Source organism: Macadamia integrifolia, chromosome 5 (genome assembly GCF_013358625.1).
Source record: "Macadamia integrifolia cultivar HAES 741 chromosome 5, SCU_Mint_v3, whole genome shotgun sequence".
Lineage (NCBI taxonomy): Eukaryota > Viridiplantae > Streptophyta > Magnoliopsida > Proteales > Proteaceae > Macadamia > Macadamia integrifolia.
The window spans coordinates 16,381,747-16,397,092 of NC_056561.1; the positions used below are offsets into that span (position 1 = coordinate 16,381,747).

General features: G+C 38.1%; 1 protein-coding gene across 2 annotated transcripts; it reads left to right on the forward strand.

Moving 5' to 3' along the window:
- LOC122078390 (transcription factor TGA2.3-like) lies at positions 1–12,740 on the forward strand. 2 transcript variants are annotated; one of them, XM_042644358.1, is made up of 11 exons: positions 1–587; positions 674–774; positions 876–949; positions 1,043–1,240; positions 2,173–2,250; positions 2,363–2,422; positions 9,612–9,689; positions 9,923–9,980; positions 11,214–11,485; positions 11,585–11,830; positions 12,161–12,740. In XM_042644358.1, exons 1-11 carry the CDS (start codon positions 547–549, stop codon positions 12,305–12,307), a joined length of 1,353 nt encoding a protein of 450 aa, XP_042500292.1. In that variant the 5' UTR covers positions 1–546; the 3' UTR covers positions 12,308–12,740. The 2 variants fall into 2 exon arrangements, with proteins under 2 accessions (XP_042500292.1, XP_042500293.1); XM_042644359.1 differs by having other exon boundaries at positions 876–946.
- Positions 12,741–15,346: the final 2,606 nt, after the last annotated feature.

The following is a 15,346-nucleotide window of genomic DNA, read 5'->3' on the forward strand; positions in this document are numbered from 1 at the left end:
GAGAGATGGCTCTCAAGTTTCTCCACCGGCTGGCGGACTGGTGGTCGCAGCGTCAGAGGCGGCAGCTGCAGAAGCAGCAAGCTTCAGAAGTTACTTTCAAGCAAAGCCTTTATTTTTCCTTTTCGATGCATTTTAAAGCTTTGGGCTTTCACTTCATCAATTCTTATCACCATCCCATCCCATCCCATCCCAGAGTGCCTTTTCGCTCAGGAGAGAGAGAGAGAGAGGGGACTCCCAGTTGAAGACAAAAACTCCTCCACCAATGAACTTGCAGACAAAATACGCACGCAATAAAGCTCAGAGGCTCGCAGAGGGAGAGAGATGTGTCTGTGTGTGTGAATTTCTTGGGAGACTAAATCCCAAAGTCAGAAATACAATCCTGATGATAAAGATAGTAGCAGAGGAAGAACTGAACAAATCAGGTTTCCTTATTCTTTTTGTGTGATTTAGCTGTTGTTCTTCCTCCTTCAGTTCTTCCTTGAAAATTCCGTTCTGTAGTTTTTTTGTTTTTCTGGTGAAGTTCGAAGATTGGGAGCGTGAATTGGAATGCAGAGCTTCGTAGCTGCGACTTCGGCCAGCTCTATAATGTATTATTTTGTTCTTCCATCCGTCTATTGAGTTTGTTCCTTTTTTTGGTTAAATTTATTTATTTTGTTCGTTTAAAATGATTCAGAGGCGCTGAAGGTAGTCGAGGCAACCCGCGGTTGACGGATTTTGGGGAGCTTGAGCGGTCTACCGGATTCTATCAAGATGATGTCGTCGATTTAACCCCAGGCATTCAATCATGATATCTTTTCTCTTTCATTTTGTTCTTCCAATGGCTGCGAATGCTACATTGCCACTATTGTTAAGATCGTTTGCTTCTGATTTTGTAGGTACCATCTTCAGTTTCAAGTCAGGCAGCGTGGCTGTTGTTAATAACTCTCAGTTTGGGGGCCTAAACACCGTAGTCTCTCTATGATTCCCTCGTTGTTGTTCTGGATTAGATGGTGAAGATGATAAATTTGTTTATTGATTGAAGTTTTGTTCTTGTGTTTTGCAGAATTTTAGTTCATCAGATGTAAGTACTTCGGGAACGGGAGCTGGTACAGGGCAGAACTCGTTCCAGAAGGGGGCAATGCCCGTGGCCGCTGCTTCGTTTGGGGCTGGAAATTTTGAGAACTGGGGGGACTCTGCAGTGGCTGGCACCAGTCAACAAACGGATACATCCACAGACATCGACACAGATGATAGAAAAGAGGTGTTTCCACTTTCCTTTTGAAGATATATCAGCATTGTAATAGTTTAGTTAAGCTTTACGCTTTTCTGTTAATCGTTTGTTGCATGGAATTCAGAATCTATCTGATTGTCTCAAACTTTAGGAACATTTTTTTTTTGGGGTTAGGCGAAGAGGAAATATTTTATTAATAGAAGCGTGGATGTATATTGTACAGTGATAACCACCGAAAAGAAGGATGTTTTTTGGGGGAGGGGAATATCAGGATAGAAAACCATACAAGAAGAAACCAAGACAATAAATTGATATTTTGGAAAATTCGGTTTAAATTATGTAACAAGGGAAGGCATTAGTCTGATAAAGATGAAATCTGAATATACGTTTCATTTCTTCTGTGCCATAGAAATATCTACTTAACACATAGGATGGTAAAAATCTAACTAAAGGGGCTTGTTAATTTTGAATCTGCCCTGAGACATGGTTGGCATGAATAGTGTAGGTAACAAAATCCCGGAGGAATTATCAGACAATCTAGACAGAATAGAGAATACCTGAAACTGAGAAATTAAAGAACTCACTAACTAGACCTCAAACAACAACAACAACAACAACAACAACAACAACAACAACAACAACAACAAACTCAGCTGCATCCCAACTTTTTGTGAATTGTATTGGATGTCTGCTCATGGTATGTGCACTCCGTTTATAGCTGTTGGTATATGTTAGCTCCTATTTCAGGTTTAGTAATCTAATTTCTCTATGTTTGATTATTTACATTGTCAAGTTCAAATATGGATTTAATTTCCATATTGTATGCACTCATGCAGCTATGTATATGAGTGTATGCTTGTTTATCTCTAACTTTGTTTTGTGCATACTTGTTATCTCTAACTTTTTTGGCCACAGAGACTATGTTGGCTGGAGGTCCTGATTTAGATTTTACCATGTGTCAGTTGAAATATGTCCAGCAAGGAGCACTTGTATCTGTGGATTCTATGGATAGATCACATTTGAAAACCAGAGACCAGAAGGTTCTATAATTCCACTTTCTCTGCCAACATGTGATTACATTTTCTGATTTTGTGTCTTACGGGTTGAAATTTTTTCCCTTTTACACCCTTTGGGTGTTTGGCCTCCTGACAGGCACTTCGCAGGCTGGCTCAGAATCGTGAAGCTGCACGGAAGAGTCGTCTAAGGAAGAAAGTAAGGTGTTTTAACTATTTTTTGCTTCTACTTGTAAGCATATTGAAGATAAAGGGCATTTTTCTGTCAAACCAAGTTTTCTGTCCCATTTGCAATAAGCCAATTACTAGGCCTTCATATCTAAACCTATCTTAACAATCTATTTTGTTGGAGATAAACATCATTTTCTACAGATTGTCCATATGGTAGATTTTACACCAACCTCCCTCCTTCCTCATATTTTCGTTCAATATTTCAAGTTGCACAGCCTTTGATGTGTTAATCAATATAAGTTTACCTCTTTATCTTATCAAAAACACCTAATCCAGATGCCTTAAACCTCCTTTCAAAGAGCTCTATCACAACTTGCAAAGATGCTGTATATTTGGGGTATGTGTTGTATGTTTTTTAAGGCATTATAGGTGATTATGAAAGCTCGTAGGTGATTTGAGATATTTTTTTCGTATCAGAATAAAGAGCAACTTAGTGCACGAGGCTTCCTCTACTGCAAGTCTGGTAAGGGCATATGTATGCAGCCTTACCCCATGCTTCGCAGTAGAAGCTGTTTCTAGGTTTTGAACCTGTGATCAACATGTTTCAATAGTGTAACTTAACTATTGTGCCACAGGCTCGCCCTTTTTTTTTCCGTATCATAGAAGTTAATTTAAGGGGCACGCTTGGTCCAACGGTATGGTACGAATGTTGTGACTTGGTGGTCAAGTGATTGAAACAACCTCTTGGCATTTTTGGGGTAAGGCTGCATAGTTCTTGCCCTCCCGGACCTCGCACATGTGGGAGCCTTGTGCACCGGGTACGCCCTTTTAGAAGTTGTTAATTTAATCAATGATTCGTCAGCCAGGGTCATGGTGATGCTCTGGTCTTTTATTTGTTGGCTAGCATATTTTGTCAAGTCTGAATCGCTCCTGTTTTACATTTTCCTTACTAACAATACTAATCATCATTCATTGAACCATAATTATGGTGACATCATGCTGTCTCCATTTCTCATTGTGTTCTTTATCACTCCAGTTTTGTTTTGCAAGGATTTTGACCAGAGCATCATTTCTACCAATACTTAACGATTAGATATGTGTATATTTTAGCTGATTATTAAATCTTGGAAATGTAGATATCAAGATATTGTTGTTCAAACACATTCTAAAGCAAAATATTGTGCCAGGTCTTTGATAACTGCCAAATATGATCGCATTATCTTCCTTCTTACCACATTGATGTGTCACTTTTGTCATGGTGGTAGAGTCTCCAGCTGTTGATAACAGAGATTTTGGATTGAGTCGATCTCACTTCACCTCTGATTTGGGGGGGTATTCTGTGCAATATAAAGAAAAGTGTTCCTTGTTATCTGGGATTTTACTTTCAAATTCTCCTTTACCATGGTTGGATAATTGAGGATGCAACTCTTGTTATTTTGCTGTCCTGTCTTTCATGAAAGAACCATGCATCAAGAATTTTTTACACGCTATGGCAAGGTAGTGAGTTTGATGCAATGTCTCAATGTCTTTCCTTCCTAGTTACTTTACAAAGATGAGATATGTAGAATTATTTACTTTTATAAATTACTTGTTATTTTACCATAATAAAAAAATTTATCAATTGTTTTTAAACAAATCAATTAAGGTGCAATTTAAACTTATAGAGAACTTTTCTTGTACAATATTAAGGATACTGAGTCTTAGGTAAAATGAGATGGTGGATTTATCCTAGGAGTTCGCCCTCTCATTGACCTGTTGTGTTGAGTTGAAACAATTTGAGTCGACCGGATTTGTGTTATATGTAAATGATAATAGCTGAGATGAGGATCTTGAGATGTATTCATGGCTCATGAAAAAATAATGGAGTAAAATTCAGAAGGAATACATTTAGTGAAATCTTTTGTCAATATGGGAAAGTGTACTGTGATGGTTTTTCCATTGGCAATCAAGATGGACAACGGGATGGCACCAATAAAAGGATTGACTTTCTGCAGATTCAATGCTGTAAGTGGCTAGAAGAATCTAAGGTTCAGATTTTGAATGATGACTTTAAGGCTTCCAATATAACTAAAGTTATGGCCCTATGAAGGATAATGGTGAAACTACAATTCTATGTAGCAAACACAAGATCTGAAATTTTGGTCGAAACCCTACATGATTCTGTTGTTGGATTTGTTTGGCCATTTCGGTGGTCAAATGCCCACTTCTGGTTTGAAACTTTAGGGAAACCATAGTTATCACAGTGCCAAGGCGTTGGAGGGTTATCTAAGCACTTAGGCATCCATGTAACTCCCCGGCCCCATTAACATTGCACAATATTGTCCTCTTTGACTTGTGGGTCTGAATGCTTTAAAACACGTTGTGCCATGTTAAGGAGGCTAGAGGTTATTAACTAATCCAGGAATCTCTCTTTAGGTGATGGGGGACTAAAGTTTGCACACCCTCACCGATCTCTCAAACCTCCTGGTACTTACCGTATTCTTGGTGGGGGACACCTCACCGATCTCCCTAGTAGGTCTAGTACTTGCCGTATTCTTAGGTCGTCATACTTCCCCCCTTTCGGCACAGTGTCCTCGTTGTGGCCCTACACGCTGTCGGGGTCGGCTTTAATACCATTTGTAACGCCCCGGCCCCATTAACCTTACATAGTATTGTCCTCTTTGGCCCATGAGCCTCAAGGCTTTAAAACACATTGTGCCATGTTAAGGAGGCTAGAGGTTATCAACTAGCCCAGTAATCTCTCCCTAGCCGATGTAGGACTAAAGTTTGCATACCCTCACTGATCTCCCAGACCTGCCTGGGAGATTGTGAGGTGTCCCCACCAAGAACACAGTGAGTACCAGGGGATTTTGGAGATCGGTGAGGGTGTGCAAACTTTAGTCCCACATCGTCTAGGGGAGATTTCTAGACTATTTAATAACCCCTAGCCTCCTTAACATGGCATAACCCGTTTTAAAGCCTTAAGGCCCACGGGCCAAAGAGGACAATATTGTGCAATGTTAATGGGGCCGGGGCATTACAAATGGTATCACAACCGACCCCGACAGCGTGTGGGGCCACAACGGGGACGCTGTGTTGAAAGGGGGGAAGTGTGGCGACCCAAGAATACGGCATGTACCAGACCCGCCTAGGAGATCTGTGAGGTGTCCCCACCAGGAATACAGTCAGTACCAGAGGGTTTGGGAGATCGGTGAAGGTGTGCAAACTTTAGTCCACATCGCCTAGGGAGAGATTCTTGGACTAGTTAATAACCTCTAGCTTTCTTAACATGGCACAACGCGTTTTAAAGTCTTGAGGCCTATGGGCCAAAGAGGACAATATTGTGCAAGATTAATGGGGCCGGGGCGTTACAATCTACCTCAAGGCGACCAAATGTTATTTTTTATTTTCCCTCTTTTCTGACATTATTTAGTAAGCTACATATACCTTGTATCATAAAAAATCAACATTAAGCTACACAAAGTCATTAAAAATCAACATTTAGCCATATTAAATCATAAAAAATCAACATTAAGTCACATTAAAAATCAACATTTAGAAAAATGCTCTTGTTCTATAATAAGTTTAATTGGTCAGATGATTTTATTTTTACATAAGACTTTTTGTATTGGATATAACATAAAACTAGGCTTCCAACAAGTCTAAGATTAGTTAAATATGAGTTGTAATGACAAAGTTATGTTCCGGTCAAAATTATTTTAAAGTGCGCGAATGCTGTTAAAATCGCCTGAATAAAAATAATTTTATGGATATCAAAACAAAATATTATTTTATCATACTTTTGGTTTTTAACAATGTTTTAATATGGGAATATTTATAAAAATTTCAATATTGAGAAAAACCCCAGCATTTAAAAGTTGAAAATCACCCCTATAACCAAAATCTAGCTTTTGTTCTTGGACTGGGGGTTTGATTTTTTATCATTTTGGAATTTTATTTTTAAATTATTTTTATTGGATTTAAATAGGGGGTATTTGCTTATTTATGAATAATATTTAAGTAAATGAAATGTTTACTTGAAAGATATTTGGCATAAATAAGTGCCAAAACACATAGCGACATGTAGTGCAATAAGGCGACTAGTTTACTTGAAAGATATTTGGCATAAATAAGTGCCAAAACACATAGCGACATGTAGTGCAATAAGGCGACTATCGCCTAGGCCAGAGGCAAATTGCCTGGACGCCTTGACAATTATGAGGGATACCATAATTAAGCATCTCTAAACATAATGAAACTTTAGGTTGTTAAAAAACAAGACCAAAATGCTAGTTTGGTTTCGTACCCTAGGTTGGTAGTGTATGGCATACCTTGCTATATACTTTCTCAAATATAGCCTATGTTACACATAATTTAGTATTATAACATATAAAATACAGTTAAAAAAAAATATGCATTACAAATGAAGAACTATTTAATACTATAAAATTTTAATGTGTTATAAGTACACATGAAAGTGTACAACTTTTACAACTATCAGTGTATGACCAAGGTGAAACTCCAAAAGACCCATATGAAGCTGTTTTTCCAACTCTAGTTCCAAGAAGGCTTGAAAGACGGGGAAGATTTTTGCCGAAGAAACCTTCCTTTACCTTATCACAAAAGAAGGCCAAGTGAGGCTATGTATGAAGAAATGCTCAAAATATATTACAACTTGATAGGCCTCATCATCAATATACTCTAGGTACCCCAACCTAGGATATAGATCACCGGGTCGGGAAGAAGATGCAAATGTGGATCCACTGTAGCTGCTTGGTGGAATAAGTTGATATTGTTGTTGGGGCCTGTGTATGAGAAGATGCTATCCACAAAAGATAACATGCCACCATCATGAGCAGTGGGGAATGAAGATGATGAAGAGCTATATTGATCAAACTCACCAAACCATCATTCCCGGCACTTAATGTCTCTGTGGTGAATGAGAGTGCATGCCATTGTCCTGGAACTCCATACCTACCATATCCACTACTACACTCTTGGTTGAGGCCTCTAAGTGTGTCAGACAAGGAAGAAATATCTATCTCCATGTCAATATTCAAGATCAGATCCTTTGGTATATGATTTTTTTCTTATTATATCGTTTTGGTAGGCAAACAAAAGCTAGGATAAATGCCAAGTTGGAATTATGGATATTAACTTTGGAATAAAAAGGTTTTAAAATAAGTAGAACTAATATAGAGTATATGGTGTGCAACTTTAGTAATAAATTAATAATAGAACTGAAAGAGGTGGTGGAAATTGATGATAGGGAGTTGTCGCAAAGTGAAAATTTTAGGTACCTAGGTTCAATCATAAATAAAGGAGAAATAGAGGATGATGTTGCACAAAGAATTAAATTAGGATGGATGAGGTGGAGGGATGCATCCGGAGTGTTATGTGATCGGCATATTCCTTTAAAACTGAAAGGAAAATTTTTATAGGACGGTTACATGACCAACAATGTTGTATGGAGTTGAATATTGGGGTGTGAAAAAAACAACTTATAGATAAACTTAGTGTAGTTGAAATGAGGATGTTAAGATGGATGACTGTTAAAACTAGAAAGGAAAAAATAAGGAATACAAAAATTAGATCCAATTTAGGATTATCTCCTATATAATGATAAGTTGTGTGAAAGTCATTTGAGGTGGCATGGACATGTGCAACAGAGACCTTTGAATGCCTCAATGGAAGAGTGATTTGATTCAGATTGAAGGAGCTAAAAGAACTAGTGGTAGGCCTAAAATGACTCTAAGAGAATTGGTGAGGAAAACATGCATAACTTTAGACTAGTAACCAATATTGCTTTGAGTAGAGCTTATTGGAGGAAAAGGATCCATGTAGCCAATCCCATTTAGTTGGGATAAGGCTGAGTTGAGTTTAGTTGAGAGATGGCATGATTACTTTTTGAAATCTAACTAAGACCTATTTTTGCTAGAAAATATTTTCTCTATTTTAGAAACTAAAGACAAAAAATCTATGGAAGACCTTACGAAAATCCTTAAGAAGTACCAATATTGTAATTCTGTTGGAAGCAAATCATGCAGATATTGTAGGAAGAAATTTCGCATATCTTGGATTGACAAGCTCATGGGCTGTACTTTCAAGTCTCAACGTCTCAACATGTTGTAGGCTTCGTGGACTGAAGCCTGCAGTTATGCCCATCATTTCAGCTTCATAGGCAATTCCATCTCTAAAATTCCCAGGTTATTTCCTCATATGTTCAGTCTCTTTGCCCTATTTGCGGCACCATTGATGCTTTCACTTATTGCTTGCCACAACTAGCACCAACCCACAAATTGGGTAATTGGTGCTTTGCTGACTTTATTTCTTACCACTTAAAATTAAATAGGAATCCATGTGGTGTTTCATAAAGGTTGTTAGAAGTGTTAGTCCTTTAGTAGGCCATATAGAAGAAGCTGGTCTGATACTATTTCTTAAAGAATACTATTATTTTGCGGAACATGTCCACAATATAAGTATGCTTTGTCAGGAGTACGGTTCTATAAATGCTGGGTGGATAGACTAAAAAATAATTGCTTAGTTGTTTGGTTGATAAGTTTTATAGCAAATCATATTACTGAACCAAGATAGACTTGCCTGACCAGACATCACAAGATCAAGGCTGTTCAATATGTATGGAATTATGATGCTTGCATTTTTTGCCCCTTCTGGTTAGTTCCATTAGAACAGATTGTATGACCATGATTACACTTCTATGCTTTTTGACTGGCACTGTTGTCTGTCACAGAACCTTTAGAAGTTTGGGTCCTCCAAGTCAAAATCACCCTGGAATCACATGATTATGTGATCAGATGGAGGTTTCTGCATCATTAGAACTACCTGCTTTATCTTCCTATCTAACTCCAGGGCCAACATATTGGAACCTCCACCCACATGTTGATTTTGAACTCAATTAATTGTAAGAATTAATTCATTCATTTGAACTTTAAATTGAGCAAAGGTGAATGAGTCGATGAACTTATAAAATAGTGAAAATAGATTCCATAATCATTGGAGTTTACTCTGAGGATCCAAAAGTGAATTTCTTAGTCTTTTCTTCCATGCTTGCGATATTACCTTCGGTGTTTGGCATATTGAACCACCATCTTAAAATATGCTGTTAAAATTGAATGGTATCTCCATGAAATAAGGATTTTCTGCCATTGCTCTTGTAGTTGCTTGAATACAAAGAGTCAAACATAATTGGATGAATGATCAGCTTTGGCTTGTCTCAGGCATATGTTCAACAGTTGGAGAATAGCTGGGTGAAGCTTACACAACTAGAGCAAGAACTCCAACGAGCGCATCAACAGGTATGATATAGATTTCTGGTTAATTGTATTGTATCCTGGGAGAGGAATATTGGTTAGAAACTTTCTGAACTGAAAGAGGTTCTCGAGAAACAAATCACCATTTTGTGCTACCACCTTGGCTGCAACTTATTGTGCCTTAACAGCGTATTGGTCTTATTCTGAATGCGTAAAAATTTACTAATATATCCTACCCAAAGTTATTCTATCTATAAAATTTATTCTTCTTGTTGCAGGGTATTTTTGTCGGGAATGGACACTCAGCAGATCAAACTCATATGGTGGGTGGAAATGGTAAGCATCTTGCCTTATATGCTATTGTGCTAAAGGGCTGGGAGAGTAGCGTAGAACTAGAGAATTGTATTATGTTGATCTCTACAATTGTAGAGTTTATATGAATGTACAACCCTAGCCGACTCTACCTCTTAAGGTGGGATAATTACAAATAAAAAGGACATATACAAGATATACATCAATATGACGTGAGAGATTTCCTAAACAAATGAGGATAGAAGATATATATTGCCACACAAGAGAGATCCCATTGCAATAGGAGACTGAGCTGGACGAGTCGGTTTGATAAGTATAAACATTGGGGATAAGTTCTATGGTTTGAAATGGAAAGAAGCATTGGCTTCTGGTTGTAATTTGTCGATGTTGGTCAGTTAGCTGCCACATTATGTCACCAATGTTTACTAGACTTACCTTGGTATGATGTCTTTCATGAATGAAGGTAGTCTGGTATTGAAATTTTGTATGAAGTATTTGAATGTGAGACATGTTGAAGGGATTTGCCGAACTTTTTGTGTTGAATCTTAGAATCCTTCGGTGAAAGTGAGCTAATTACTTAATGTTGACAGAAAATTCCTTCTCCTTTTTTTAGGGGGGGGGGGGGGGGGGGAGGCTGCTTCTGAAGTTGCAGAGTTGAGGGACTGAATCTTTTTGTCACATTTTTCTTGGATAGAAGGCCCTTTCATGTGATTATTTAAGTCTCCTGGACTTGGAGTGAGGATGGGGAGCATATGTGCAACACTGAAAGTTCCTTGGTAGAATGAAATAATGGATGACCCACTGTAATCCATTTTCTGGAGTGAGATAAAGGTCTTACTAGAATCTACTTCTCACTAGAATCGATATCTAGAGTTGCCAAGTGAGTGAATTTCCTGTAGGATATTTAAAGCAAAAAGTTGCTACTTTCCTCAAAAATCAAAACCATGAAGGTAAGGAAGTATCGAGCTCCCCCGTCCCCTTTCTTGCTTGGCCTTCTATCTGTAAATGCAGACAAGAGACCAACTTACTTGAAGGTTCTCAGCCAAGAAATGTGACCTCTCATTACTGTGTTGATTATTGAAGTCTATTTTTTATATGGATTCTATCAGGTTGTGCATGTATCTAGTGTCAAGTTTCAGCTGGAACTCCTTTTAATACTGAACTAAAGTAGATTTTTCCCTTCTGATTTCGTTTGTTTCATTGTATGTTTCAATCAAGAGTTTGATTTATGTAGCTTCTTATTGATAATACCTTCAGGGGCTTTAGCATTTGATATGGAATATGCAAGGTGGCTCGATGAACATCAACGACATATCAATGAATTGAGAGCAGCTGTAAATTCTTATGTGGGAGATAATGAGCTATGCCTTCTCGTTGATAGTGTGATGGCACATTATGAAGAAATATTCAGGCTAAAAAGCGTAGGTGCGAAGTCTGATGTATTCCACATGCTTTCAGGCATGTGGAGGACACCTGCAGAGAGGTGTTTCATGTGGTTGGGAGGTTTCCGTTCCTCTGAACTTCTCAAGGTTATAGTTGATTGATATCATGGGTCACATCTTCTTTGAGGTTGTGTTAGTTGATGTTTCATCGTCATCTACTTACTCCCTGATGTCATTGAATTCCAGATACTCGGTAGCCATCTTGAACCTTTGACAGATCAGCAGTTGATGGGCATATGCAATCTGCAACAGTCCTGCCAACAGGCAGAGGATGCCTTGTCTCAAGGGATGGAAGCTTTACAACAATCTCTTGCAGAGACCCTTTCGTCCGGTTCTCTTGCTCCTTCTGGCAATGGAAATGTTGCTGATTACATGGGCCAGATGGCACTTGCAATGGGCAAGCTGGGCACACTTGAAAACTTCCTTCACCAGGTATTGATGTATTTACCTTGCTTTGCTTGCTATCCTGCATGTCTACAGTGTCTCGAAATACTTTTATGGAAAGGAAATTTATGAGTTTTGGGTTTGCTTTTCTTTCTGTTCTAAGCAATTTATTATTCATTCGACATTTCAAAATACCAATGACGTTGAGCGTTGATGCAACAAAGTATAGGATTTTCAAATAAATTGGGATTTGTATTAAATTTGAACGTCATTGTTACAATTTTTGCCTGGATAAAACCTGATGCTCAAACCAAGTTTCAAACCTTGAAACATCTGGAGAACTAGTAAAATCTAAGCTAGTTTTTTCTCTGTTATTAGGCTGATCTTCTGCGGCAGCAGACGTTACAACAAATGTATCGTATATTGACCACCCGGCAAGCTGCCCGTGCTCTTCTTGCCATTAATGATTACTTATCACGACTGCGGGCACTCAGCTCATTATGGTTGGCACGACCTAAGGACTAGTTTGAAACTCCTTCCTTGTCCAGCTGGTATTGATGAAGAGGAATATATCGGGAATGTAATGTCTACAAGGAGCACCCGTGAAACCTTGATGCTGCTGTATACTGGGACGAAGGCAATACATGATAATGCCGAGATGAAAGAATTTATGCTGTTATAATTTTGCCCAAGGACGCAGGTAGGTATTCTGCTGCTTCTATTTGTAGAAGCGTGCTAGTGCATCTGATATTTTATCTGAAACAGGGCTGTGTATAAAGTCCGAATAGTTGTTAATGGAAGAGAATTTTCTTGCTTCATGATATAATCATCATATCTATGTCCATTAGTAGTTGTAAAATGTTATTGTGACAATCTTTTGACGCAACATCAACCATACTGGATATTGGTTGTTTAGAAAATTGTTTTCAAATTTCTAGTATTATAGCTGGTGCTTGTAGATGTCTTGACTCTTGAGTTCTTTCAATATTTAAGCCATCTTTTTGATTTGGTTAAGCTTCTTCTGATTTTATGATCCTAAACCTTTTCTGAAATGAGATTGGAGAGAAAACTAGAGAACTACTAATAAGAAAGGAAAGAGAAGGACAAAAACCAGAAAATTGATGCTAAAAATCACTTTGCTTATTTTCTTAGCTGTCTATCAGATTGTTAAAATTCTTAATTAACATTGGCATGGTCAAAAAATGATTCCATTATGTCAATTATTGTTACTGAAGTATATAACCCTCATAGTGCCTGCAATTGTGCAGACTTTAGATCATTGTAAAAAGTGATTCCGTAATGTCAATGATTGTTACTAAAGTATAACCCTCATAATTCCTGCAATAGTGCAGACTGGAGATCATTGTAATGACTTAAATTTTTGATTGTCGTAATGAAATGTATGATGCATTATTTTCATCATCACATGAAGTGGGCTCACCTTTATGAGAATTACCAGACTAGACGACAGTTGCAAGTTACGACTGTTGATCCAGCTGCTCATTTAAATGGCTCCACTATGTAGAACAATGTAGATAACCCAATGTATTGAAAAGATGGGTAAATTCATTACTTAGATTGGATTGATAGTAATGCATTATATCATCATGGTGCTCTACCTTTATAATTTTGGTTGCATGGGTGAAACACAGTAGCCTTGCAGCTCTTTTTTATTTTTTTGGATGAATGGAATATATATTAAAGGAAGAAACGAAAAACACAAACAAATGCCTCAAAGGCTAGGCAAGGGCGAAAACCCTAACAAAGAAAATGAAACAAACATCAAAAGCGATGGATATATCAAAACCCAAGGATGGGGACAAAACAACCAACCAAAGAGGGGGAAGAACACCAAAAAATTGGGGGGAGGGGGGCGGGGAACAAAGAATAAATATAATACACTAAAACTAAGAGGGAGGTTGGGGGGGGGGAAACAATAGGAAGATTCCAAGCAAAGGAAAGATGCCTATTTCTAACAGTATCTGGGCACACAACACATTTGCGGAGGATTATATTTTTAATTTCAAAAGTAATGGTATCCTAGATTTGCTCAATCGAATGCAAGGAGGAAGTCCATCTTCTTTTATTTCTTTCCCACCAGCCAACTTACTAAGAGTGCCAGAGGAAGATGCCAAAATTTTCAAAATCCACCTCTCTTTGTCAAAAGGAAGGATAACTCTAGGAACATGCCAAAATTTTTGAGAATACTGCCCTAGACCGATTTAGAGAAGGGGACAAAATAACAAATGATCCACACTTCCAAAGGAGTTCCAACAGAGACAACAATTAGGAATGGAGAGATTTCTTTGAAGAAGAAAGTACTGAGTGGTGAGGGACTTAGTTATAGCTCTTGAAACAGTAAAGCAATGCCTTGGAATGGAAGAGTTAAACCAAAGAGTTATTTCTAAACTAGGGAACAATTGGAGCTTTTGATCTCACCAAATTCCAAGTAGAAGAAGAGGAGTTATTTTTCGAAGAGTTGGCAACCCTACACCAAATCCCCACTTCCTCTAGGCCTAAAACGAATACTAGGTAGCTTACTCCAAACCTTAGTGAGCGATTGGATGGATAAAGTTCCCTCAGTTTTAATCAAGAGGATGTTGGAGAGACCCTCCATGACAATAGAGAAAAGCCCTGAGCGGAGGATGGGGCAGTTTCCTAACTTGGATTCAGAAAAACCCTGAGGGGAACCATTCACAAGCACAAAGAAGTGAGCAGATGAAATGCAACATTGAATCCAATTGATGAAAGTAGAAGGGAAGTCCATCTTAGAAAGAAGTTGACTAATATCACCCCATTTGATAGAATCAAAAGCCTTAAGGGTATCCAATTTGAGGAGGACAAAAGGATGATATTTTTTCTATCAAAATCCCTGACAATTTCATGATATGAGAGGATATTGTTAGCAATATTCTTCCCAGGGATGAAGACAACTTGATTATGGCTAAAAAGAGCATCAATCACCACCTTCAATCTATTAACGATGATTTTTGCAATAAACTTGCAAAGAAGGTTAGCAAGAGATATGTGGCGAAGGGAGGTAGCCGGAACAATCCCCTCATCTTAAGAAAAAGGCAGATAAAAGTCTGGTTGATGCTTCTAATACTTGAAGGATTGAAGAAGAAACTACGGACTGCTTTAATAAGATCCTCAACAATATCCCAACCAGCATGGAAAAACCCAAGCTGAAACTGTCAGGGCCATGAGCTTTATCAGATTTATGGGATTTAATAGCAACCAAAATCTCCTCATCAGAAGGAATGAAAGAACCCTGCAACCTTATTAGTAGTCTTTCAACATTACTAGGACTTTTGTTTAGATAATATAGATATTGGAATAATTCGACAACTTGTCCATTTTATTGTATGGATTAGTAGATACTGCATTGATTGGGGAGGTGTTAGTTGCCATTATTCAGGAGTCTGCTATTTTGGTTTGAAATGTTGCTCTAAGATAATCATCAGATCAAAGTATTGCATGTAAAGAACAAATTGGTGACCAGGGAGGAGGTAAGGGAAAAGAAAGGGGGGGGGGGGGAGAAAAAAATAGGCAGTACTCAATGAA

Excerpts from the sequence above, each read along its gene's own strand:
- LOC122078390 (XM_042644358.1), top strand. The coding sequence starts at position 547 with ATGCAGAGCTTCGTAGCTGCGACTTCGGCCAGCTCTATAAT. Across the intron at positions 9,690-9,922 it reads TCCAACGAGCGCATCAACAG|GGTATTTTTGTCGGGAATGG; the intron begins GTATGATATAGA and ends TTCTTGTTGCAG. Across the intron at positions 11,486-11,584 it reads GTTCCTCTGAACTTCTCAAG|ATACTCGGTAGCCATCTTGA; the intron begins GTTATAGTTGAT and ends ATTGAATTCCAG.